This window comes from Helicoverpa armigera, chromosome 17 (genome assembly GCF_030705265.1).
Source record: "Helicoverpa armigera isolate CAAS_96S chromosome 17, ASM3070526v1, whole genome shotgun sequence".
Taxonomy (NCBI): Eukaryota; Metazoa; Arthropoda; class Insecta; order Lepidoptera; family Noctuidae; genus Helicoverpa; species Helicoverpa armigera.
Window position 1 is genome coordinate 5,600,030 of NC_087136.1, and position 27,777 is coordinate 5,627,806.

General features: G+C 32.9%; 1 protein-coding gene across 2 annotated transcripts; it reads left to right on the plus strand.

Moving 5' to 3' along the window:
• The first annotated feature begins 3,800 nt into the window (after positions 1-3,800).
• On the plus strand, positions 3,801-27,777 carry LOC110374386 (uncharacterized). 2 transcript variants are annotated; one of them, XM_021332062.3, is made up of 8 exons: positions 3,801-3,984; positions 19,600-19,704; positions 21,719-21,889; positions 22,755-22,924; positions 24,059-24,272; positions 25,399-25,834; positions 25,916-26,019; positions 26,423-27,777. In XM_021332062.3, the coding sequence occupies exons 2-8, from the start codon at positions 19,644-19,646 to the stop codon at positions 26,536-26,538; spliced, it is 1,272 nt and encodes a 423-aa protein (XP_021187737.3). In that variant the 5' UTR covers positions 3,801-3,984; positions 19,600-19,643; the 3' UTR covers positions 26,539-27,777. The 2 variants fall into 2 exon arrangements, with proteins under 2 accessions (XP_021187737.3, XP_021187738.3); XM_021332063.3 differs by lacking the exon at positions 21,719-21,889.

The window sequence follows — 27,777 nt, forward strand, 5'->3', positions numbered from 1 at the left end:
ACATACTGATCAAAAGTCAAACAAAAGATCCCATGTAAATTAACGGCTAAAAACAATTGCTATAACAAATAAACACGAACCTTTTATCCATCCATCACTCACCAAACCCCTATACACTCGAGCCTCTGTCGGTACCTCCAAATAAATTCCTATACGAACCTTTTTCCCTACAAGACATATAGTTTCCCCTTGTTTTACACTGCACGGTTAGCATTCGCGTGAATCGCTACTTATGGTCAGTTGTTCGGTAACAAAGACAAACGTTTATAGCTTTTTTATTGTTGCTAAACTGGTATTGTAGGGGACGGAAACTGCTTAGATTCTTAATTCTATTACTTTTGATGCTTTAGATTGAAATTAAGTGGAGTTTCCAAGTGATGTGCAAATTGAGATTGGTGTGCAAGATACAATATTGTACCTAATTGAGAGAACATACAGTATTATAATGATGGTATTTTTTGGCGAAAACATCTTTCGACAAGTTAAAACAACACAACTTTGTAAGGTAAATTGGTATATTAGTATGTTCCTTAGAAACGAGATTTACAAATAGAATATAATTTCGACTCTAAGTTATGATTACCTCAATTAAAAGGCTTGTCTAATTAGAGGAACTTGTTAAAGTATTAAAGGAAATATTTCAATTTGTTTACGACACTAAATTAAAACATTATAATTACGTAAATACTTACATTGGTACCTATAATTAAGTACAGAATTATAAATTGGAGATTGAATTATACACCACAAGCAATAGGAAATATTTAAGTCACCGCATAGACAGGTTTTATTTTTCAATGCTGTCAGTGAACATTATGCTACAAAACAACTTCTCATTAAAATAAGTTGTGATTAAAATGTCTCAAAAGGTGAGAGTTTAGAAGCGAACGGGCGGGAAAATCAACGGTATATCCTTTAGGTCAGTGATGGGTCACGCAAAATTAATTTTACATGCTCAACTGAATCAAAATGGCCGATGCTTCAAGTATTACTAAAGTACCCTTCGTCCCATGTTTGCTTAAAAGCGTTCTCCAGACAATTGTTTTAATTACAGCCTGTCTACGGGCGGTATAATTTGCTAACTTATGTTAACAATTATTTCATGAATAGACGTGTGTTTTATTAATGTTGTTATAATAATATGTCATGATAATAGTCTGCCTTGGAGTTGTTGTTAGGGACGTGAATTGACGATGTCGGTACTTAGGTTTCCTAATTTGCAAAATAAACATTTTATTGTACAACAGAACTTTGAAATTTGGAGTGTTATTTTAATGAAAGTCTTGAAATTAATATTGTTTACATTTTATATAACAAAAACACAAACATGGACAAAACTCTAAATCTAAAACATTTTGTAGATCAAACAGATAATTGCGAGAAAAATACAAAGACTTCAAAAGAAAATAATATCATTGACAACTCACTGCAGTAAGTTGCGTCTATAAAACTGAATTTCATACACTGTAGAAGCTTTAGATAGCACTGAGCGTCAGTCATTTTAGACGCCTGAACAGACATAGAGTAGAACTCACTAAATTGCTTTTACGATCATTACTGTTCCTTCAGTTGTCTGCACAAAGCGAACGTTTTTACTTACATGTAAACCACTAGCGTCTCTTCTATTGCTTTTGCACTTTGTTTGTGTCAAGGCAAAATAAAATTGTATAAAGGACAACGAAGAAAAAGGGTGAAAGAATTAAAATGTGTAATTTCCTGGTCTTCTTCATTCACTTGAATTTTTTTCGCTTCGGGCCTTTTTAATAATTCCGTCAAAGGGATTTTATTATAGAAATAAATGCAAAATTTTGTGCGAGGTTGTTTTTATAAAAGCGCAGAATAATTAAGTTATTTCTTAGATAGGTAGGACTGACCCATAAAGTTTTCAAGATAGAAAATAATTCTGAACCAAAAGTTGTGATTGGAAATATCGGATGTACCTCTTTGATTTCCAGATTTTACGACCGCTTTGAAAGTTAAGTTAAACTACATACAGAGATTGTAACCGAGTGTATAAAACTGCTGACGATGAGATTTCATCTCAAAATAAAAACTCCATAACCGTATCTTTCTCGTTGTCTTCACTGCGAAAATATTGTTCAAATGCACAAGACCTAAATGGATTTAGAGAACAATAAAGTAATATAAACATAAATCTAAAACATAATGTTCACAGCCACAAGCTAGCAATTCTGCAGAGCTTACTTGCAGCATTGTCTTAATAAAACAAAATGCTGAAAGCAAAATTGTGACTGTTCCCACAAAATACCTACAGTTGTACTTTCCTCCCCGGCTTACCTAGCTACAAAGATAAGCGGCCACATACATAGAAATGTCTTTGTTCGCCGAAGCTCTTTCTTTTTAAGGAAAATTATCTCTGGTTAATTACATAATGTGACGAGCGAGTAAAAGGAACGGAGCGCTGGAGTAAAAGGAAAGGAACGGAGTGACCTGTGCAAATGTTTTGAAGTTTATGCGGCCCAAACATTATGCTAAATTTAGTACATCATGCTTTTGAGGGCTGATGTATATTACGCAGTTTTGAGTACCTATCTACTATTATTAGACATTTAAACCACAACACTCTTAGCTCTGAATTAGCTTGAGAAAATCAGAGTAAGTAGCACGTTGAGAAAATGTATGGAACTAATCATGCCTAACCCAATACCTACTATACATATGTACTTGATTGAATGTAGGTACAACAATATAATAAAAGCCTGATGTAAATTGTTGCAGAATCAAGAGTATCATTGATATCCTAAAATAGCCTGAATCTTTTTCTTCCCACTCATACAGTGCGGATGTAAAAACGGAAAATCCTTCTTTCAGCCAACGTAGGAGTTAAATAGGTTGTCCATTTAATAATAAGTATTTTGTTTCTCGCTCCGGGAATAAGTAAAAATATTTTTGGCCATGGCTAAGAGGGTTACAAGGCCAAATCTAAAACGAGGAAATTAGGATATTATTAGCTTAAAAATTGCTCTCTAAAATATTGCAATTTGTGTTACAAAATTAGTTTACATAAGACGGTCGTAAAAGAAGCAAACCGCAACCTGTGTGATACCCGTAGCATAGAAAAACATCAACCAGAATACAAAAAATATTGTTTAAAAAATTCATGCAAAATTAAAAAGTTTCTTGTAAAACATCTACTAAAACTCTGTTCGAATCGACATAACTCTTAAACAAAAAAGATATTCAACATTTTAATTTCATCAAAAATTGCTCTTGTCTATAAAGCTTCCATTGCGTATTCAAATGACGTTGTAGTCGTCACTGAGACTGCACATGCATTCAATTTTCGACAACGTTCATTGCGTTTCACACTCAAGATGGATACGCCGTACCTCATACTACAAACGCAATGTATGACACATAGTATATCGCTTGTGAACTCCAAAGGATTATGTCTGGGCTTATAGCGCTCAGATTCAGTTCACCAAAGACGATTATATAGTTACCTGCTTGTTATTCATATCAGCATAAGTAAGGTAACACCTTAGGTACAGGACCTTTTAAATGTGTGATACCTATATCTTATTTATTTCAATGTCTAAAAATTTTCTCAAGAAGAAATTAAATATGTCGTCGTGTTATAAATTTTATATGTTGTATTAATGATATTGAAATAAATGACACCTCAAAAAGTGTAAGATCTATCAACACTCCGTTCAAAGCTTAAGGATTTTAGTAAGAGGCTTCTACTGTTACCAATTACAAGTTTTAGTTGTACGCAGTGTATGGCACCCGCGGCCCAAAGTGACGTATACGTCAGTGCGCTCCCGTTCGGTCCTTATTCAGTACCACGCAGCCTCTCGGTGAGGTAACATCGTTCCGCGGTAGATACACACCCCCCTATTATAATTCGCCTCGTTCGACCGAACATTGTCGTGTGGAGTGCAGTGAATATACGTGGTAGTGCTCTTCGAATGTTATGGTCGCCTGGTACCGTGTCGGACTTAATGTTTTTAAATGAAAAATGTAAGTACAGATTTTTTGTTTTAATGAGTTAAAAAAAATTAAGGTTTAATAAATAATTTTTATGACAGTAATTATGAGTATTGTAAAGATTAACTTCTATAAAAATCTTATATTTTGCGAGTCAGCTATTAAAATATTAATATTAAGATAATCCTAATAGGCCTAATTACAGACGCCAATTATTTTAAAGAGCTATCGTTATTTCATTTACAGTAGCTCTTTTACCTACAGTAGAAAATTATATATTTTGCAATATAATCTTTCATTACCTAATTACACGTCATAATATTTTAAGTGCAAATTAAATATTTCATAAAATAAAAATACGATCTGAAAACGGTCTTTTCACAAGTAATAAAACTATGATTAAAATAATTATTTAACATCGATGTGGAAACCTCCAAAAAGCATTAAAATAGTCTACATACATATATCGCTAGAAATTCGAACCACCCACTCATGCTTGGAATAGTTTAGATACCATACATACTCTCTCTTTTACGCCCAAATATGATTCGTAGGAAAACTATGAAAAACTGAAAATCTGCTGATATGAAGTAATAGCTCATAACCATCAAAGTCATATAAAACGCGAGTACCAAAGTGAAATAGCGCTCTTTCTGCACGAAAATCATTTTTCCCCTTTCATGGAATAGCTTTGGCCGTAAAAAGAATCTGTTGGCCAATACGAAATTGAAGCAGATTTGGAAATCGAATTTATTTCTAGAAGCAATTTTATGGTGAAATACATTTGGAACTAAATCATTTAGTTGCAAGATAATTTAAGAAACGCGGACATACAAAAGATTAAATGCGTCCAAGTTTATTCCTACATTCTACAAGGATACAAGATAAGAGAATTCGTTAAACTCAAAGTCATGTTAAATTCAAGAATGCATATTTAATTTGTTATTATGTTAGAAATTAAGCAGTGCCGCATGACCTTGATAATACGGTGTTGGTACATTTAGAAAGTATTATACAGTACATACATATATTTAGTAATTAATATCATGTTTAATTTATTAGTTATGCCTTATTTTAACACAAATAATATAATAAATCATGATAATTCCGACAATAGGTCAAGAATTATAGCATTTACAATGTTTTCACACCTATTAATATCGAAATGCATATAACATGAAAAGTGTAATTATTTAATACCAAATTATTTTAATTTGGCTTATACTAATTTACCTGGAACATTGTACGAAATTAAAAGCATATTTTATTTGGAAAGAAAATAAAACTCGATGTAACGGTTTACAAATAAGATTGGCTTTGACATTTATCGAAGTTTTGGCATTTAATTATGAATCATTAATGATTTTAGCTCTATTTTGAGATTCTTCACTCTTCAATTTTAAGTCTCTGAAATATTAATACAAATACCGCAATGTGTCACGCTCCAACAGACATTGTTCGGTTTCCGGGAAGCCAAAAAAAAGAACGTGTCTCAAAAAATAACAATAACGCAGAAAACCATCATTAGAAATGTCTTGCACCTGTTCACGAAACAAAAGCAATTTAAACCAAATACAAAACAGCGTAAAGAACAGATGCAAATTCGTACAAAAAAAAATTGTACCAGTGTTGTTACCAACGCTTTTCCGGGAAGATCCGCTTTCACCAGCGCGGCAGACAGACAAGACTTCTGTGGATTTAAACTTGTTACAAAAACCGTTAACGCCCCTCAAGCCTTTTTTGTCACCTAAAATGTATATTTATTTTATGGAGCAACATTCACAAAACAAGTGTTACAAAGAATTTTTTGAAGTTCGTGTTTGTATTTTATTTATATACTCTCTTCGAAATAAAGGGAAAAGCTTTTATGTTTTACGGTAACACCTTTTGTTCCACGTTTTTGTAAGACTGTTTTAATAATATTAGTAGAAAGTTATTTATACTATCCAAGATCTATTTTATTATCACTTTATATACTTTACTTTAAATAAGAAGGAACTGTACCTAATCTAATTCGTCAAAGCATAATAATTATTTTCTTTCCCACAAAACTTTCCGGGTGATATATTTTAACGTTACAAAATTCTCATTGCCTGAGTTTTAGGCTCCTTATTCGCCCTTATCACATACTATGTCTTCATAACCGAAAATCATTAAGTATTTATGAGTGTACCTATAAATAAATTAATAGTCACCCATGCAAGTGTTGGCCCTGAAAGGCGGTGTTTGAACTTGCAAATTAATTTACCAGCGCAGCTTTCATCAAGTATTAACCTATGCCATGGATGACCTTTTCGACTTCCTATGTATTGTAAAGGCACGACTTGAAGGATTTTTTTCAACTTATAAGTATCATGCGACAAATTGCCTACAAAACTAAAACCTAATACCAAAGTTCTCCTAAATAGTTTCGAAACTGTATTCGTCCATAAGTGTTCCCTTTTATTCAAGATCTACTTTCGCACAAGTTCCTACAACTTATGCGTCAGTGCCTACAGACTTTCGTACTTAACACTTGAGTTAATCCCTTATACTCCTGGTATTGAAGAGCTGCCACTGTTTCTGGCTTCGACTTATAATAGCCAATTTGTTTGAAATATGTCAGATTTAGCTCTCTGATAATGTCGTTCTAGACTTCGATCGCAGTATTCTTAGTATCTATCGATTCATAAGGCTATATTCGCGTTGAAAATTGGGCATAGTGGCAGTTATACGTTTTGAGCATACCAACTTGTTACACTTATTTGTTGGTTGGAAATTGAGACCATCATTATCGTTCAACCGTGATATAGATAGCAATAATTGCCTACAATTTATCGCATGATTTATCCTATGTTGTGATACCACACTCGTATTTAAACCTACTTGAGTACTACTTGAAATCTCCACAGATAAAGTGCCGTTTGAGAGCAGACTTCGGTGTCTTATTCAACCGTTAGCCAACGTCGTTGAGGTCGACTTAAAGTGTGTATCTTCATAGAGCGTGACCACTGGTCAAACAAAGCCCACATTAAGATTCTACGTCGCACTTTCAGACTTCTAGGGCAAGAATCTTTGACTGCGACTAAAAAAGTTTCCTTTAGTACTTAGTAACGTTACGTTTAGTAGGCTAAAGAAAGCTACGATTAATCAGTATCAGATGCTTTGTTAAGCTTCTATAAATATGTTAGTGTCCAAATATGGTTGAATTGTATAGGGTCTAATACAAGCACTGAGAAAGAAACAATCTGATAATGTTATTTTGGGAACCACAATATAGCGTTGAGATTGTGTTAAATAATATTACACAACCCCAATTTCAGGCCGCAAGGCCAGATTCCGTCTTCACATAGCAAATATTCCATTTCTACGTACAAAACAGTTTGCCTTATCATTCATTAGAGGACCGCTCGCAAAGGGAATTGGTTGCGGCTAGATTCTAGAATTATTTTCAAGGCGAGGTGAATTGGCATCTTTAAGATAAGCGCTAAAACTGAGGTCCTTATTTTTGCTATTTTTGTTTGTTTTTTCCATGAATTGTGCACTTAATTTTGCCTTAAACATAATATCAGACTTCAACGAGTCACTGAACTGTAACATAGTCAGGTACAGACAGAGGTTATTTCCATATATTTAGAGAAATTGTCAATTTTGCCCCATGCTGCCGACGACAATTTCCTTAAGGAAAAGCTCTACAATAAAACTTCGCTCGGCAAGTTCTACGAAGGCTTATCGCCTAACTGAAACGTTTATCGTCATTTACACTAGACTACGCTAATTAACCTGCAAGTAAAGATATTCGCGCAAGGCGGCTGGCAGGAGCTGGATGCGAGCAGCCGAAAATCGATCTCTGTGGCGTGCACTTGGAGAGGCCTATGTCCAGCAGTGGACTGCTATAGGCTGATGATGATGATGATGAAAGATATTTTCTATCTTTTTTTAACTATTGTTTTTTCTTGATTGTCTTAACCTGTAGTCTGTCACTGTACTTATTAAATAAATAAATAAATAAAACTTTGTAGGGTACAGTTACCACTATAATTTTCTTCAATTAAGGATTCTTCCAATATCAAGAAATGAGTTCTAAATATGACTGAACTCGTGACATCAATTTATATGTCAAGTAGTATTGGGAAATCGTACTGAATATAATAACGGAATCGATACAAAGGGTCATGATTGACATAAGTGATGATAGTGATTGAATGGATTGAAGGATCTATTAACCTAGAAATCCTATTAAACTTCGTATACCTTCGGATGTTTGTTTATCAATCACGCCTGAATGCCCCAGTGAATTGGGATGATATTTCACATCTTAGAAAACCATGAGTCGGATCGGGATATCGACTTTTTGATGCAGAAAATAATATATACTCTACCCAGGGGAGTAAGGGCGAAATTGCAAAGAGTAACCCAAAAAACTTTGATCCCATTGGATATGAAAAATCAAACGTAAAAAATTAAGAATGAAAATCCTCTGTCATTCTGTGAAGCATACCTGAAGAAACTTTGTCGGACCATTCCGCGATTTATTTAACTTTTTATAACAGATTGTGCAGCTTTCTAGCACTTTTCAGTGGTTGTTCAGTTGGTTTGAAACCTCGAGCTTGGTAAAATAGCAGTCGAGGCTGTAGTACTTTTGTTTCCAAAAAAATCTAAGTTCAATTGAGTTAACAGGCATTGACAGTTTAAGAGGCAAATCCCGAATGCGTCACACTGATAGTTTTGGCTTTTGACCTTAGCTCTGTTATGTGCACCGACGTGTCTTTTTTTGATGATAAAAATTTAATCATCTTAAAAGCCTTTGGGGTCGGCTTCCAGTCTAACCGGATTCAGCTGAGTAGTGTTTTCGATGATAAAAATTTAATTTTAACTTTTACTGTAGTCTACATCAATACATTTAATCAATTATTCTCACTAAGATTATAGCGAAGTGTAATAAAATATGGAAAAAGACCGTAATACAAACAAAAACATAATTAAATGAAAAAAATATATTATGTTTGGCGTTCATAAAGTTCTTACAGAATTTACATAAATAACACAATACATCACTATTTACGTGTCGGAAAACTTTTATTAATTTATAATAATCCAGCGAATTAAATACGGCCAGAAAACAAAGAGAAAAAGACTTTAAAATGGAGTACATTTGCTGCACAAACATATTTAACTCGACGTGAAGCCGCTCTCGCAAGTATTAATGTGTTTTAATCCTATTATATTTATACAGCGTGCTTTTAATTTCGAACGCAACAACCGCATAAAAGTAACGGATAAGCTAGTCGACCCAGTATTTTCTATACATTTTTTGCCAAGTCTGGTGGCAGATAACCACGTCTTGCTTATTACGTAGCTTTAAGTAGATGTACTTTTTGTGAACTAGTTCCTGACCCACTTCAGCTTCCGTGACGTAAATCGAAAATGAAATTTTATTCACGATGCTGGGATGTTATGAAATTATGCTACAAACACCTATTTGATAGGCTGACGTTTATTGGGAACCTTTTCGCTTTACTCTGAACAAAACACTAGTTGTTTCATCATCACATCGTTTTTGTTCCCGAAAATGTTTTGCCTATGTTCCCGAAATTACAACGTAACCTTTGCAAATTTTAGTTGTAGCATCAAAAATACCGGGTATATTAGGCGTGATCTACAAAACCCCGTATTATTTACATCTACATAACCGGAAAATCGTATAACTGATATGAAAATCTAGTAATAAACATTAAATATTCAGACCACAACCAGTGGCAATGTTCCAAAAATTACATACCTATTTGAGAGGATAGTCATTATTTCCAGCGAACAAATAAACTGATACGATTCATGCATGCTATGCGAGTTACGACAATAGCTATATTATTACGAATTGTACTGCATTTTACTATACTTTACTACGAATAATTAAGCATACTCTGCGTAATTATCTATATAAGATATACATATGTATGTATATACTTTTTTATGTAATACGGTGAAACCTAAGCCGGACATAAATCTGAACTTAGGTTAAGCTTAGATAATAATTCTGGGTCATTTCTTATTGGCCTCTGCATGCTTGAGGGCTGCTGTGGTATAGAACGGTAGTAGTATGAGCGAATATTGTACCAAGTTGAAAAAGCACTAAGCAGATAAGTATAAAATACGTTTGTAATAAATTATTGGCCGTCCCTTACGTTTTTTTTCTACAAACCGTACCATTATCAGAGCTTCAAAAGTTCCAAGAGAGACTTAAAAAAATCGCCATCATTAATCTCTATCAATCTTGTTAAAATCCTTTTGGTAATTGCCATTCATTGAATTTCCTAGCAGCTTTTCTAAACTTTTCTACGTAGGCAGGCCTGTTAAAGGTTGTTCTAGTTCAGTCCATTAGATTAATTAATTAGTAGATGTTTTATTCTTTTGTCTGGTGCGGTTAATTTTTAATTTCTTTCGCACAATGCTTGAAACATTTTAGAAGTATTTATGGCTGGCAATGTTCTGTGTGTTCATGTTGCTGGCTAGCTTAAATTAGGTATATCTTTATTGAAATCAAAATGGTTCGACTAAAATATATTATTTTATTTTAATGTAACTTAAGCTGACATTTTGTGATTTACGATGGCACCATGTGTTATATTAACTTGTTTTTTATTTACGCAAAATTCGAATCAAAATTCGAAGTTTAAGTCGCAAAATCTATTCGAGCAAAATCAGAAATATCGTAAATATTTGTAGCGTTTTAAATACCTAAACTAAATAAATAAACTTGTAACTGGTTTTAGCAAATTCAAATTAAAATATCTTTTACACATTTTTTATTGTGTGTCCAAATCAAAAATACCTCTCGTTGCCCTCTAGGGGGTGATTAGTTCCACTCCAGTACATTCGTACTCCCACAGATAATTTATTAGGAAAAACAAATTAGTATTAAAGGACCAGTCTTTAATCCTAATTTGTTTTTCCTGATAAATAACGTGAAAAAAGAAAAGTTCGCAGCGTTTTTGCTACGAAAACCGTAGCAAACATTTTTAATTGTATAAACTTTGTGAGAGAAAATTTGGGAATTTCTTTGTCCTGGTGTTTACCTGACTTATTTTATTTATACTTAAAATTCGGAACTCGTATTTAAGTGGATAATAAATGTGTTAACTTTCTGAATTCAAGTACATTATGATAATGAGATAAATTACTTGATATTTAGCACAAATTACGAAGCAGATGATACTCATACCAATATTATAGGTCTTTTTATCACTTCATTAAATTTTATGACTGCGAAAATAACCGACGGCTAAACTTATTTAACGTTCATTCCCTACAACGTAAACTTGAAAAAACTACTTTAGCAGTACCTATTCCAATAGCCATAAAACCTTAACTTCATTACCCCGACATCGTAAAACTTTAAGTACATAATTCTTGCTTACATACTGTTAACGTGAGACATGACAAGCTAGCAAGTCAAAGCTTTATCCAGACAAAATTGGATTGTCTATCTACAAAAATGGAAAATATTTTTTTTAGTACCTACGTGTAGCTATCTGTACTAAATACGATAAAGAGGTAAAAAAATCTTGTTCGTTTGTTTGTACCCAAAGGCTACAAGACAACAGTGCCATTTTGAAAAATATTTTACTGTCATAATGCCAAGTAGCATAGGCTATATTATATACCGGTATGGGCAGTAAACTGCGGGAAATCGGCCAGTTTGAAAAATCCCACTACACTGAAGAAGTTTATGATATTTTAGGCAAAAATAAAAATCTTCAGTATATTATTTTCTGGAATTTTCAGGCATGTTAACCAAAGTCATGGCCTCTTACAGGAAGACGTACGAGGGCCAGTAAAAATGATATATTCTCCGTAATATAATGTTTGTGAAGCAATGTAATGTAACCCTACGAAGGCTATGTTGTAAGTTTTGATCCATTAGGGGTTTTATTTGAGGTAGTGTAGCTAGTATAAACTCATAATTCAGTTTTTTTTCTACGTAGCAATGGGTTTTATAGTATAAGAAACATGTGAGCTTGTAATCTTAAAGAATATTTTCAATACTTATACGAAAAGATTTTACCTCATAATAGACTTCTATTCCATCAATCACCATTGAATAGCATTACAGACCCATCGATTCCACCTTAAATACTTGGCAAGTACACTTGGCAACTACTTTAAACGATGACATAATAAATCTCAGTACTTAAATATACATAATAGATGCGGTAGAAACCGAGAAGATTCCATACTTGTATGTAGGAATATCGATGAATGTACATACATCTATCTGTTGACAGCATATCATTTATTCCATAAAGGCAGCGATTCATCGAAAATAATTCTTTCGTCTAGTGATTTTCCTGACATAGACAAGTATTGCAACTCTTTTATCTTCGTCGAAGTGATCAATTGAAAGCTCGCTCCAATTTACATAAGTTATACAAAGAACGTCTGGCAATATAATAATAAATATTACAAAGTTTCATTGAAGTATCGTTCAGCAATTTCCCCTTCAGTTGAGTTCCACAGAAGTTAACGGCTTTTTATTTACTTAGTTTATTTCTGAACAAATATGTTTAACGAAATAGGTCGCGCCGATGTTATTTGGAAATAAGTTCAAACAGTTTTTGGTCTCGAAGTTTCTCTCTCGAAACCTGTTACATTTATATTTAGACTATTTTTTGTCTGTCTGACATTTTCTCAATTACAGAAAAGTACCTTCAATTTTATTCAGACGAGTTCTCACTCAATAATAGAATTTTACGTGGAAAAAATGGTTGATCACATTATAATTTGGAAAATCCAAGAGCTCTTTGGTATTATGGGTAGATACTGTCTTACTACAATAATATGCGTTGCAAAATATTAGAGGGTATATAGTTACCTCAAATAATGAACAATGCGATCCATTAACGAGAATAGCTCGACAATTGCTGCTTCGAGTGGGTCAAGTACTCAGCTATTTTATATCATCGAAAACTCAAGTTCCAATTCTTCATCCTTTATTCAGTAATAGATTTTACTGAATACAGACAGATTTCGTTTGAAAATAAACTGAATACCCACTGGTATTTGCAAGTATCTCTATTGAATAATGCCGATATAGATATGTCGAGGTTTCTGAGGACAACAATAGGACAACGGAACAAAGACCGGTATTCCCAAAATACGTTCTTATTGTGGTCATCCAGCAATCTTTTATGATCTGAGATTTCAGCTCCAAATTGCGGCGAAGCAAAGCATCGTTGGAGGAGCCTAAATATAATAACACAGGAATGTTGACTTTAAACGGAGATGAATCTCCTTTTGTAAGTGACAAGAGAATTAATAACAGTAATTGATCAATTGTCCTTGTTCCATCACAATTTACTTTAATTTAATTACGGCCTTAAAAATACGTTTCGTGTTTGAATCATTATTTAGTCCAGTCTGTGCACTTAAACGTCAATCTTTTTAATTAAAAGGGAAAATAAATGTCGATCCGATTAGAATACATACATTTTTTATTTCTCGAATTGGGTAAGAGGCGGCGTAATGGTATTTTTACATTAAACAAGAGGGAAGTTGCTTTTTTGCATACTAATTAAAATTCCCAGCTTTGTGAAATTACTTTAAACTCTACATTTTTTATACTGCGTGGTTCTTTGTACATAGCTTTTTTAATTAATTGTACTGAACATACCTATAATTTATTATAATTATAACCTAAATTATATTTCTTACTCAAGTTCTTCTTGTGAAGTACGTTTCCTTTTTTCATTTTTTTATGCGGTAAGAATGGTTAATTTAGTCAATTAACACAAAAAATAATAATAAGTACGAACCAAGACTTAAAACAAACTATTTCTGGCTTGTTAACTAGAAACTTGTGCCAAGGTGTCACTTAATAAGATATACACTACATGTCATTGGAATTACACGGTTTTGGCAGAAAACTGCCGGGAAAATGGGGTAAACTGCCAGTAGTTAATTATGGATTAAGATTTGGACATTTTCAAGTGTTAAAATATTTAAACTTGACACTTTGGGGCTATTGGTCAATTAAAATGGAGTCATAAATTCATTTAAAGAAGTACTTTTATTGTGAAATGGTAGGTTTTCAAAATATAAAGAGCATTTTAAAAAGTACTCACAAATTAAGAACAATAAACTATATTAATTAATCTTAGATATAATGATTGTAATCGACAAAAATAATGAACAAAATTAAATTTTAAAAATCAACCATCTCCAGGTTGGGTTCCAATTTGTAACCAGTTAGCTAAATGTAATTTTGAACGATACAGTCAACAAGTCAGCTTGTTGAAGTACGTATAGAGAAGTGACTAAACATCAAAGAGCCAGCTGTTTGATTGAACGGCTACTTCAAGCAGTTTTGATGGTGATATAGGCACTATTACTTACTGGTCTCGCTTCAGAAATTGTCTTTGTTTGGGATTGTATGACACAAGCCGATATCCAAGTTCACAATCAAACAAAGCACCGCTTCGGCTTTTGACTACTTAAATCTCGTTTGTATAGAACATACTCGTAACTTTTCAAAGATTCAAAGTGTGACGAATGCAAATTAAACCAAAGTTCCGTTACTGCAGATTCTAATATGTACTTACTATATCTTCCTAATTACTTGTTAAAAAAAACACATTGTATAATACGTAGTCTGTATTTTTTTACCATCTCAATAATAATGATATTTTCTCAATACGTTTCAATAAAGTATGTTGACGTTTCTCTCAATCACGGACAGTATGTTTTAATTTTGATATATAGTTAGGTAAAACTTTTACCTAACTATTTATCAAAATTAAAACGTCAAAAAACCCGTACTTAAGTTTTCGTAGTACCGTAAGAAATAAGTTTTCAATTAATCACCATGAAACATTAAATCAAGTCAATTACTACAGTTGTATTGATTTGATATCAATATAACAACGTATGAATAAGTAATGTCTACTCTATTTTATGTTACTAACATTTATTTCAAACCAAGAGCAGACGACAAAATGAGGGTCAAATTATTTATACAAGAGTTTCTTTAAGTTGTTATTTTAATAATTTATGTTGCTTTTAACGATTCAGTGTGAATACATAAAACATTAACGCTTAGTGCTCAAATGTTTATTTTAATTGTTATAGCAAACGAACCCTAGGGCTGGAAATAATATAAAATTGTAGTTTTCGTCGACCCTGCTAACAATCTTCAAGCTAGAATGTTGGATTTTATAGCAGTATAATTTGTTTGTACTACCCATTAAAACTTAATCGTTTTAAATTATCAACAATAATATTTTGTACTGTTAAGTATTTGTATTACACATTTTGCACTTCTTTCCGAATAACTATATTTTTAACAAGAGACAAAAGCTATCAGTTATTCAATTTTCACAGCTACAAACATATATTGCCAAAGGTTTTTTTATTCAGTAGTTCTGATGATATTATTACAGAAAGGTCAAAGTAGTAGCTATTATTTCAAAGAAAATTCAGGTTGTGAACGTCAAATAAAATCAAATTACATATTCGGAAAGAGGCCACATGGTGCCCTTACCCCCATCTTACCCTTGTTCTAGTCTATGTCCACTGACATTCACGTCAATTTATACGTGACTACGGAGACACTTTTAATGATTACGAAATCAAGGAACTTAGAAAATGGTTTACTGGATAAAAAGTAGGTATTTAATTTTTGTTGCTTTATATAGTTATCGGCACGAATCTTGAGCTCCGACCTACATCTGCGCAGAAGTAATTTATTAGCAAAGAACCAATCCCGAGTAACGGCTATGACGCGATGCACTGCGGGCCAATCACCGCTTTAGCCCGCCCCCGCACCTCACTTCATACCACAAAAGGGACCCAATAAATTACTTCGGCGCAGGTGAAGGTCAGAGCTCAAGATTCGTGCCGATAACTATATTTCTTTAAGAAAATTATGTCAAGGTTGCCATTCTTCTTATCTACAAAATAAATGTTCACGTGTAACACAAAAGCTAATATTGATGTACCAAAATATCTACAATATTTCGATATCGCATACAATTTTCGATATCAGCATAATATTATGAAATAACAGGAATTCGATTAAAATACTTCTTTGTCGTACTTTGGTTCGGAGAGTTTTTGTTCTGTATTACGTTTTTAGTGAATAAATAATGTTATTAAAGTTGTGACCTTTTCGTCTTCAAGGACCGGAAAGGGAAGGTTAATGTATCATACTTTACCACATCATAATGCGCAGTTACGGGGTTAAGTCGCTATTTTAGGAGCCGTGTGGTTCTTTCGACCCTTCAATGGGATATGATGAACTACGGGTTTATTTTTTCAAGTTTTATGGTTATTTATTTAAGTTCTTGGATGATAGTTTTTTTCGTATCTACAAAATGTATGACGTATTTCTTAGCTTAGTGCTGATTGACAGAACGAACCTGTTTAAAATGTATTTTTCAGCAGACATAAAAATTGCAAACAAACGATCAAAAAACCTACACAGACTAAAACCCACGCAAATGTCAGCACCACAATATAACTACAGGTTTATTTTCACAACTCAACGTATAATTGACAAAGAAGCCATTTTATTGTATAAATGTTGATACCACTAAAACATTTACTTACGAGAGCACTCAAAGCTCTCCCTAATATACCTTTTGCCGACGGTAAGTTCTATAAGCCCACTTGAAAGGGATTTTAACGACACTCCCTAAAACCATTTTTGGAAGTGTACTCTTTATGATCAAAGATTCAACGGCACGCGTTATTTGATCTACAATTTTTTCTATCCCCTTTTCATATTTGTTCTCACCTCTGTCAACGAGACTTCTCTATTTACATTTAAGCCGCACCTATATGTGTAAGAGAAAAAATCAAGATAGCACCAAGTGAAACAAACAATCTTATTTTTTTGAGTAAATCTTATAATTTCCGAAAATCTCTGTTGTTCGTCTATGTCTCACGTTTCGTTGGAGAAAAATGAAAATGTACATATCTTATGAACTACTCGCATAACACATTCGTTACATTATTCTGTAGATATTCTTCAAATACTACTTCTATTACTCCAAAAAGTTTTCCAGTAATATTTTAGCAGTTCGTCGACACAGACAGTGCGTCAAATAATTTATCGATTTTAACACAACGTTAGAATTATTGACAAGTGTTCGGACACTTACGATGGTTTAGAATTTACCATCACTTTAGCACGCCGAGTTATTCTTACCTATTTTGAGTGTAAAATTAACTGACAATTAATATCAGCAAACTTAGTAAATAATTAAAAAAATAAAACTACCATATCGCTTCAGGTCTGAGAGTAGGTTAACAAAGTCTGTAAGTGAGTTTGTATGTTTGTAACGCCTTCACGCTAAAGCGGTTGAACTGATTGAAAAGAAATTTGGCATTTAATTAGGTGGTATATTGGAAAAAGACATATTTTTATTGGTTCTGTAAATGTAGATTTACTGTAATTATTTTTTTCAATCAAATTAACTGTATTTGCTAGTAAAACATCATTACAATTTCCTAGAACCTATTAGTATAAAATTAAAAACCTTTCTAGTAATCAAACAGAAAAGAACTGATACTATTCAATGAGTAACATTGGTTTCAGCTGTACGCGTATAATCAATACAAATCTACTCAGCAAGTCAAATAGAATCTAATAATAACTTACTTTTCAGGGTTCCGTAGTTGTGTTGGGAATGCCTATCATTACGTCTACGCGTCCTTTAGATTTCCACATTTTCGTCTAATCCAGGCATAATACGTTGCCCTTTAGAAACCAGGGTTAATCTATTACAAATTACACAAATATCACCGTTGTTTTTCATGAATGAATGTATTTCTAATTTGCTAATAACAAGCTTCCGTCGTTGGAAACATTGGAATCATTCTAACTAGTTAAGTTTGAGTAGATACCTAACTCGTACGGAGGTACCGATCTAAGAGACCATAGCGTAATCAGATTATATAATTTTGCATCATTCCCAAGCTTTGTTTAACTGATTTGATATTGAAAATGTGAGTCATTTTAGACTTGCTAGACGGATGCCCAGTTGATACAGTTTTAACAAAGAATATATTTCAGTTTGTCAATTTTATTCATGACATAAAACTATTAAAAAGCAGGTCTCTAATGAGATACAGACGGATCCCTAATTCAAACATGTCAAGAGTCTCTTCGTCGTCGTTTTTTGACTCAAATTCATGAAACAGAATTTCAGATGAGGTATAAAAATTTTGCCTGATTTTTTACGAATTCGATAACTCAAGTCTTAATGTTAGGGACTTTCTTCAAGTTTGAGTTTGTAAAGTCTTGACTCAACTGATTGCTTTATAGACTTTATATGAGAATTTTAAATGAGTTACCTCCTTATATCTGGGTTGTGTCATGCATACGTTATAAGTTTTCTCTTTGTTATTTATTAGGTCAAGTGGTTTACTTACTTCTGTTGAATTCATGTAGGCATACCTAATAGGTGCCATTTTTACGCTTGAATTATGTCTGTATATCTTTTTCACTTCAACGAAGATCTAAATATCTTCGTTTTCATTCATAAACTCAGTTTTTTTATGAACAGTACCTGCTGCTAGATTTTGTTTGGTAAGAAACATTTGAACTTTGTTTTGAAACGCACCTTATTTACGTAATATACTATATACTATATACTTCCATCAATATCACCTTCTGATCGAAACTGTGATACTAATAGGTTATTTGCAACACGTTTAGGTCACAACTAGCCACGAAACTCCATTACCCTTATATCGAAAGCGCTCCACCTCGCCATGCCTAAACTATCTAAACATTAACCACTAGTTGTGGCTTCACCTCCTACGGCAACAGAGTGCCTACTTAATTTCTCATATACTTCGTAGAATCCCACATCGTGATATAAAATGAAAATTGCCCCGCTACAATTTTATAAGCTGACTCCTACCCGCTGTAAACCGCAACCTCGAAAGTTTAGCCGTAGCCAACGGAAGCATTTCTTATTCACAAACACGCACGAACCAATTACGTTGATTTAAATAATTCAGTAACATATCTAAGGCAATCTAAGTTTGTTAACTATTTTGCGAGATGTGTTTAGTTATGGACCACGTGGCCTCGAGCCTCGGGCGGGGGTATTATATTGAGCGGAGGCTCGTAACACTTAAAGTGTGGCCCACAATGTGCTCACCAGTCTATAATGCGAATATAATGTTGACGGTTCTGGGAAATGGGAATCTTCGAATCCAAAATCACTTTGACACTAACGGGCTCAGATACAACGAGAAGCGACTTCAAAGCCATTTCAAAGCAATTCCTAGAGCCTCAATAAGCAATAGCGCGGAATCTTACCAATAAATTGCGGGAACTCAATAACCTTAGCACATTTGGATAAGTTGGGTATTAAGATTCTGTGTGTGTCTTCAAAAAGTCCATTTAGATTAAATGAAAACCTTGGAAATGGAAACTAGTAATTTAAAAGATTATAAAATTTACGATACGTTGCGGAATTCTTGTGTATTTACATATTTAATTTACTACTTATATTATTCTTATGGAAGAAGCTGTCGACTAAACACACTGTTAATTTGCTTTAGCATAGTAATTAAGCAGTCATTTGGTGGCAATATCTATTGAATCTAAGCCGTTATTGATAAAGTATTGGTTGCTATAAATTAGTTATTTACTTACAGGTAAACGGCGAGCGTAATGCGTCCACGCCTGTGATGTCTCTAATATGCAGTGGGACGGCCTCTACTTCGTGTTTCTAGCGTTATGCTGCATCCATACCGCATCTGGTAAGTACAAACAACATCTATCAACAACCTTGTCTGTCTAGCAGCACTATACGCTTATCACTAAAAAGAAAACTAAATAAAAACGTGCCTAACTAAATAAATAAATAAAACCTTAGCAATTTTCTGTATTAAACAAATGGATTAAAGCTTGAATAATGTAAAGGAAGAATTTTTGCACCTAGCATCATAAAAGCAACCTTTAGATCTAATGAGCAGAGAAACAAGCATTAAAACTTTAGAGCACTTGCTAGCATGCAATTGCACGATTGCCGAACAAAACAACACTACAGTTATGAAAACGTACATTTTATCCCACTTTTATTGTTACTACAAATAAAAATTAAAAATACAGAATGAAATTCAGTCAATGAATGGTTGAAACGGAGTGAGTTTCGAGAATGCCTATTACATAACCGACCTCCATGCAGTATCAGATCCATAGTTTATTGATACAACGGTCAGCATAACCAATATCGGGTTCCAGAATCGACTTTTGAATATTTGAAACATTTGACGAGTGTTCATAAGCGAGTTCCACAATTTTGAGGGTGGTGAATAAAAAAAACAAATATGTAACTTTAAGTATGAAGTTAGTAAGCTGTAACAAAACTAGTACTTTCGGTGTTTCTTACTTCTAATTAATTAACACTGAGGAAATGACAATTAATTATATTTTACCACCATGTATTTTATAGTTAAACGGTAAGGTGTGTTAATACTCACATGATTTTAAATAACCGATGACAGTAATCTTTTGAGAAAAATATATGAATTTTCATTTTTAATCAGCGCGTTACTCTGTGTATGCGTATTTACATTACAAAAAGTTTTCCGGTTGTATTGACCGATACACAGGGAATGCCGAACAAGATATTATTGAAATGCAAAAGCGATAAAATAAAATATGCTCTTTATAACAACGATTCATTCATGAAGTTCGGTACATACTTACCATTGAGGACCATTATCAATAACCCTTACCTGTAAACATACGTTCATGAATAAAAATCTACTTTCACATACTCGTAGAGTGCCATCAAAATCAATAATTAACATTATAATCTAAAACTAATTAAGTAATTAAACACACAGGTATCCTAAACTGAGTTTAACAGAATTTGTACTATGGAAGTTAAATTATAACTTAAATATAAGTAATACTAGAAGTATATAGCCCTGATAATTGAGTCAAAATATTGAACATAAAGAAAATAATAATTCATTATAACAGAACCTTTTTATCGGCGACTGTTTTGTCGGAAATATATCTACATATAAATAAATAAGGTTCCTGCTTATAGTGGGTACTACTTACTAAGTCTAGGAATCGGGTCTTGGGCTTGGTTAGTAGTATTGTTCACAATTATATTTTAAAAAGTTCAAAATACCTATATAATGGTGTTTTTGAATATCAACTTACTCTCAAGTTTTCATAATGAATCGAATTTTGAATAAAACTTACTCTTCTTTACTATATTATGAATTTAAAGAAGACTTTAAATGGATTTGCATCAGATTATAATTTTGTCAAAAATAATAAATATACTTTAGTTGAAAAGTAAATGTAGGGATTATATCAATGATATTCAAAATTTTTTGATATATACTAGGAAATGGAAATCCCCTTTTTATCTATTATTATATCCATTTTTAAAATATTCGCTGAATTTCTACGAAATTTTCAATGTTTTTTTTTTACAAGGGATGTAAAACAAATCAGAAAGTCGTGATCGGAAATTCAATGAACCAGATTTTTGCCCATTGAAAGTTCCTTCTAAAAATAGCTATTCTCGTCCATGTTATTGTAACTACAATGAAGGTTTAGCTTATGCGAGTACGTATGTTGATATATTTGGTAACAATAAGGTAAGTTGTCAAACGTCTCATTCTTTTCTATTCCCCCAACTCCGAAACGTAAATATGAGAAAAACTATACCGTAGCACCCGAGGACGTTGAGACGAGACTTAGTGACTTAAAGAAATGCTTTTTAAAGCAAGAACTGTATCTGTGCAGAACCGTTACGTTTTCCCGAAGATTATCGAACAAATGTTGTTCGGAGACGTCGAAGCGATGAGAAGGACAGTTTGGCGTTGTCCAGAGAGATATTCAAAAACATCACCAAGCAACTGCGCGAAAATATCAAGCGCGAAGGAGCGACTGACAGGAACGATCAATTGTTACAGAGTGAGTATCGATTTTCGCGTCCGCAGTTAGTCCTGGCCGCTCGTGGTCTTATTTTACATAAGAAATATGAAACTGCTTACTTTATTCAAGACGTTTAAGCGTAACAGTATCAGATTTTATACATTTCTCCTTTAACGATGCTGATAACGTTCTTATCGGAATTGAAATTCAAATAGCTACTTCCTGAATTAAATAAGACTGATTAACAAAATAACTTTTTGTTCGTCGTTTAGTTTAATTGAATTTGACTAAGGCCCTTTAAATCAAGGGTTCTATTAGTTGTTTAGTTTATCTTCAGTCTTCCGTTTTGTGTACTCTTAACATGTTAGCTACAAAATGTTATCTAGATATATTGCGTACGACTGATTTATCAATTGGAATTTCAATTAATTTCTGGGAGATAGTTGGTCAACACCAGGACCATTTAATAATTAAATCAGCGATCCTTGTCAAAGTAATTTACATTCTTCCACTTTAAATTACTTTCAGTACTGCAATAAAACAATTTATTTCGAAAGTTAAAACAGATAACAGTTGACTATCAACTCTCTGAAAGAGGTCGTTCCGTTTTGCATAATTATTTTTTCCACTAACAAAATTTTGTCTACATTATGCACTAGCTTTTTTGATAAACTAAAAGATAATAAAATTAAATAGCCGTAGTTTTTAAATAAACATTTTTTTCACGAGTACCTGTTTGTTTAGTTATTTGTTAATTTAGTTTAATTATGACAACACATTGCACTATATTTATTGCTTTTACAAGCACGACAACAACACATTAGTATTTTAAGAGCCACTTATCTATCCTTCTAACTCCCTAGTACATTTGATGACGTAAGCCTCTGGTTTCGTTTACCAACAGACAAGGTAGAAGAGTCACGCCCCTATGTGCCGTATCAGAGTTACCATGATCATCATCATGAACACCATTGGGGGCCATACTTCGAGGAAGAGAAGTACACTCAAGTGACAGCCCATGTGGGGGCCGAAGCCTTGCTGAACTGTAGAGTCGTCATGCTCAAGGACAAAACGGTAACTAAGTCATACATAATTCTATTAATATTATAAGCGCGGAAGTTTGTGTGGATGGATGTATGGGTGTTTGTTCCTCTCTCAAGTAAAAACTACCGAATGGATGAAACTTGGCAGTTATATAGATAGATCCATAGGCTATTTTTTATCAGGGTGCGGGCGAAATCTGCTAAAGAAGCTAGTTTTGCAATAATATAACAAGAAAAGTGTCTTTAAAATACACATTTTTCCCGTTAGTAGACCTGCAATTTCAAAATTGGAAGCCTCTTCCTCTCTCCATATACAAATAGTGAGAAAATCATGTTTATCGGCATCACATTTTCTGTCTATTCAATTGTGTTTCAATTCAAAACGTTAGTGTACCTATTGTGAATCAAATGCATTTGAAAATCTATTCCTACCATCCTAGAATGCCATTAAACTTACCAATTGCTGTACCAACTGTGTTCATTTTCATTTACAGGCAGTAATATAAAGGTTAAATACCTAATATAAAAATAAGCCTGAGTGATAATGAGCTAAAAGTATTATATAGTATAGTATTTAGTTTCAACGCAACCATTAAAATAAAATATCAGTATTTTTGCGTTGGATTTCCGAGAATTTCTTTTTTTATTTTCCTTAATGGTAAAAATGTTTACACCATTTTCATTTAATTTTTTTATCTTTCATTTCATTTCAAACCGTAAAAGAATTTGTAATTTCAGAAGGCGTATTATTTCGGTTTCTAAAATTAGCTCTTTTATAAAATAAGTCAAAGGCTGTGAAGCATCAGTAATGAATCAAAGAAATTAATCATGATTGTTGCTGAATGGCTATTATGGCGGAAGTGAAACATTTAATATTTCCATTGGTTGAGCTTACCCGCACACTGGCGACTAAACAGTCGACCGACAGTTGGCGCGATGGTTGGAAATTTTTTTTTTTTAAAAGAAAATCGAATATACCTTATCAAAGCTTTTAGTCGATCTGATACCTGTCAAATACCTAGATGTTTTTATGTGCGTCTCCAACACATATTTGTATCAAACTGTCGGCCGACTAAAAGTCTGCAGTGTGTTCTTAATGTTGTTATTTTAGTACATTATATATTTTTTTCGTTTGTATATTTTTTAAAGTTTATAATTAACGCAGGTGATGTGGTTGAGAAACACCTCGGAGTCAGCGCAACTCCTCACCGTGGGTCCAGCGTTATACGCCGGCGACAATAGGATAGCAGTAAAATTCCAATACCCAAACAACTGGAGGCTCAGTATGAACCCAGTGAAGTTCACCGATGCAGGTCACTATATGTGCCAAATCTCCACGCACCCACCAAGAACGATATTCACCAACCTCACCGTACTACGTAAGTAAACAAAATACAATCAAATAGGCATTGCAGAAGAAAAAAATAATTGGTCCGTCTTTTAGATAAGCCCAAAATAATGGACACATATTTTTTCTTATCTCTCTTAAACAATTTATTTATTTATTTATTTATTTATTTATTTATACTTTATGTACAAAATAGGTACATTGGCGGACTTAATGCCTCAAGGCATTCTCTACCAGTCAACCATCGGGTTAAAGGGAGAAAATAAATAGGTAGTACAAAAAAAAAAAAAAAGAATAGATATATAGAATTTTGTGTAACGTCACTTTTAAGTACGTGACGACGTGACGTGACGAGCCCCCACTTTCAATATTTGTTGCGTTATATCTGAGTAAATAGATAATACTTTGTTTAAATAAAAAATATGTGTCCAATATTTTTTACCAATCTTAATAAAATTGTGGACTGATCAGAATATATTTTTTAACTCATCACGCCTGTTCTTCACTTTCTATTTATTAGCAGTCTTTTGTTCAATTCGTTTACTCAACCTGTTCTATTGTCTGCTCTGAGAGATTAAAGGCTACCTTTTTATTTATTTCATATATCTTCTTATATATCTTCTTTATCTCTAGTTCAGTTTGTGCTTTGGCACGCCATTTCATTTCGTCTTAATCGCTTCTGATATTACCGTTTAAGGTAAGATATTTTTCCTTAAAAGAGCCTTAGTCTCTATTTGCTTGTAACAGCACTTAATGACGTCGTTTCTTGCCTTTTTTATGTGGTCTTAGACAAAAAGTATTTACTCGGATTTATAAGTATTGCCCCCTATAGCTATTTTCTTTCGCGTATGTTTGTCCACGGTAACGGAAAGGTAGGGCCTTAAAAAAGTAGTAAACTTTTTATTAGGCCTCGAAGCCCTGTTTGTGCTTTTCCAGACAAAATAACTCAAACTTAATTATGTTTTGCGTCTCCGTAAAGGAAATAATTCAAATTTTCCCGGAGACTGTGATAAACCTACAAATTATAAATGTGGCAGAAAATGTTAAATTATTTAATTTTCTTTGGGGCATAAAACGTGTTATTATTTTACATTGTACAATGTACTATTATTAAGGTCGTATATTTTCACAATTTAAAAGGATATTTTTACTTTCAGCCCCTGTAATATCCATAAACGGTGATGAGACACATGATGTGAAAGACAGGTTTTATAAAGCGGGTAGCGCGATAAAATTATCCTGTATCATATCAGAACAATATGTGTCGTCTATATCTACGAAGGCGCCAGTAACAACGCCTTTGCCCACAACTACACCCTTACCCGTAACTACAACCACAGAATTAACTACAAAATTGAGTACAATATTCAATAGAATAGATTTAATGATGAATAAAAGTTGGAGTGTCGAAACTACGACGATTACCTCAACTGTTAGCGTAAGTACTACTACTAAGAGAGCACCAGAAAGGACGACGACTGAGTTGACTACAAACAAACCAACGACACCGCCAGTAGAAAATAATGTATATGGAATTGTTTGGAAGAAAAATGGGAAGGAATTTACTGAAAATGTCACTTGGAGGAATATGAGGTGCGAAGTTATTTTAGTCTTTTCTTCAGACCGAATGTTTAATAATGTTGAAGAGTGTTAAATGTTTAATTTCCTTTTCAGTGCTACCATTAGTGTAGGGTCGGCATCACAGAACGACAGCGGAACGTACTCCTGTCACTTGCAGAATCATTCCCAAGTAACGATAAATGTTCATGTTTTGATCGGTAAGTGGTTTATATTTAATTTTTTCATATAAAACCTTTCGGAAAAACGTCCTTATAATATTCAAATAGAAATAAAATCAAATAAAATCTATGTTCTCAACATAGATTTATAAGTGCCAGTTTTTCACTGAAATATTGATTTTTCTTTACTATCAAAATCAATATTGGCGAAGTATTAGCAACCTTAATATAAAGTATGCTATTTTAAACTACCAAGATTTTCTTCTAAATGCTTTGTCATTTATAGTGAAGCTAAAACTATTCCACTACGAACAAAGATATGAATTAATAATTTACTGTCGCAGTATAACTTCGTCGTTGATAGTTTCGTACAATATAATAGAATAACTGAGACATATTGAAAACTTTGGAGAAACTTTAACAATTTCATTCTGTTTATCAGGCGAAAATCAGGCTGCAGTTCAGCACAACAGGGGAAACAAATGGACACTTTTCTGGCAACCACGTGACTTAGCTTTAATTTCTTTCACTATCATAGTTTTATTATTTGACCCCTGATGGAAAAAAAACTTCTAAATTATGACATTAAACTATTTCGCGCGACGAAACGTCTTAGTTTGCGTTACGACTAAAATTTATGAACGTCGGGAAATGAGAGCGTCATTTGAGACATAAAATGTGATGTTCGCTGATATTCCAGCAGATTATTTGAATTTAGAATAAATATATTTTTATAGATATGTTTCTAACCAGTTCTTTTTCTCAGAAATGTTGCTGCAATATGGTTGAATTTTCCTCAGAGTCTATTTCAGTTTGTAAAGCATTGGACCGGGCTTGTGAAATAGGTATCTAATAAATAAATCCTTCGACATCGAGTGTAAATCCTGTTCGCTAGGATATCAAATTCAAGGAATCGAACTATCCTTATGTATTTTTGTTTTGCTTGAAACAGTTTTTTATAAAATATCTATAAAAATATTTTTATTCTGTCATACAAATTTAGAGTACGATACATTCGACCATGAATTAGACTTAACTAAAGTTAAAACCATGCATATAAACCTAGCCTAGTAATTTAAAAAAAGTCTTCAAAATCTGTTGTAAAATAAATTCAAATACGTCATTGGTTCATAGAGGATGTAATAATTATTTTTGGCAAGCAGCTTTTATAAAAAAATCCGTTGATTTACAAAAGACGTAATACACAACAATGCATAAAATGCTCGTAAAAAGGTTTTAGTACTTTTTTAGTATGCAGTGAGTGATTACGTAAAGTGCTATCCGTGAACATGTAATTTTAAAATGTGTACATAATATAATTTGACTGTTGAAATATTTGAGCGTTCAGATTTATGATTTGTTGGATATAATTTAATTTTATACTTTATCGAAATTCGAAATGTTTACACAAAGTGTATTTAGTTTAAGACAAAATTATTACTTAAAGTAAGGTTAAACGATGTAGACTGTACATAAATTCCATTTTGAGATTTACGATGACAAATGGTATGACTTTGAACCGTGTAATATCTGTAGTATAATAATATTATACTTAACATGTATTTTAATACAAAATGTACAGTTAATGCTACTAAACTCTTATTCTAAGGAATAGAAACTTTCTCGTTTGTAATATAAACATAGGAATAATGCGAGGCGAAGCCAAAATAGTAACTTAATCTATAAGATATTTTATATGTTGTTGCACATTTTTGTTAATAATACACAAATCTCTCATCTGTAAACAAAAGAAAGACTATGTTAAATGACTGTAAACTATAAAATAAACTTAACATT

Bases quoted from the DNA above. Each gene is read 5' to 3' on its own strand.
- LOC110374386 (XM_021332062.3), top strand. From the start codon at position 19,644: ATGCAGTGGGACGGCCTCTACTTCGTGTTTCTAGCGTTATGCTGCATC. The intron at 21,890-22,754 runs GTGAGTATCGAT...GTTTACCAACAG, and splicing joins GAACGATCAATTGTTACAGA to ACAAGGTAGAAGAGTCACGC. The intron at 22,925-24,058 runs GTAACTAAGTCA...TAATTAACGCAG, and splicing joins TCATGCTCAAGGACAAAACG to GTGATGTGGTTGAGAAACAC.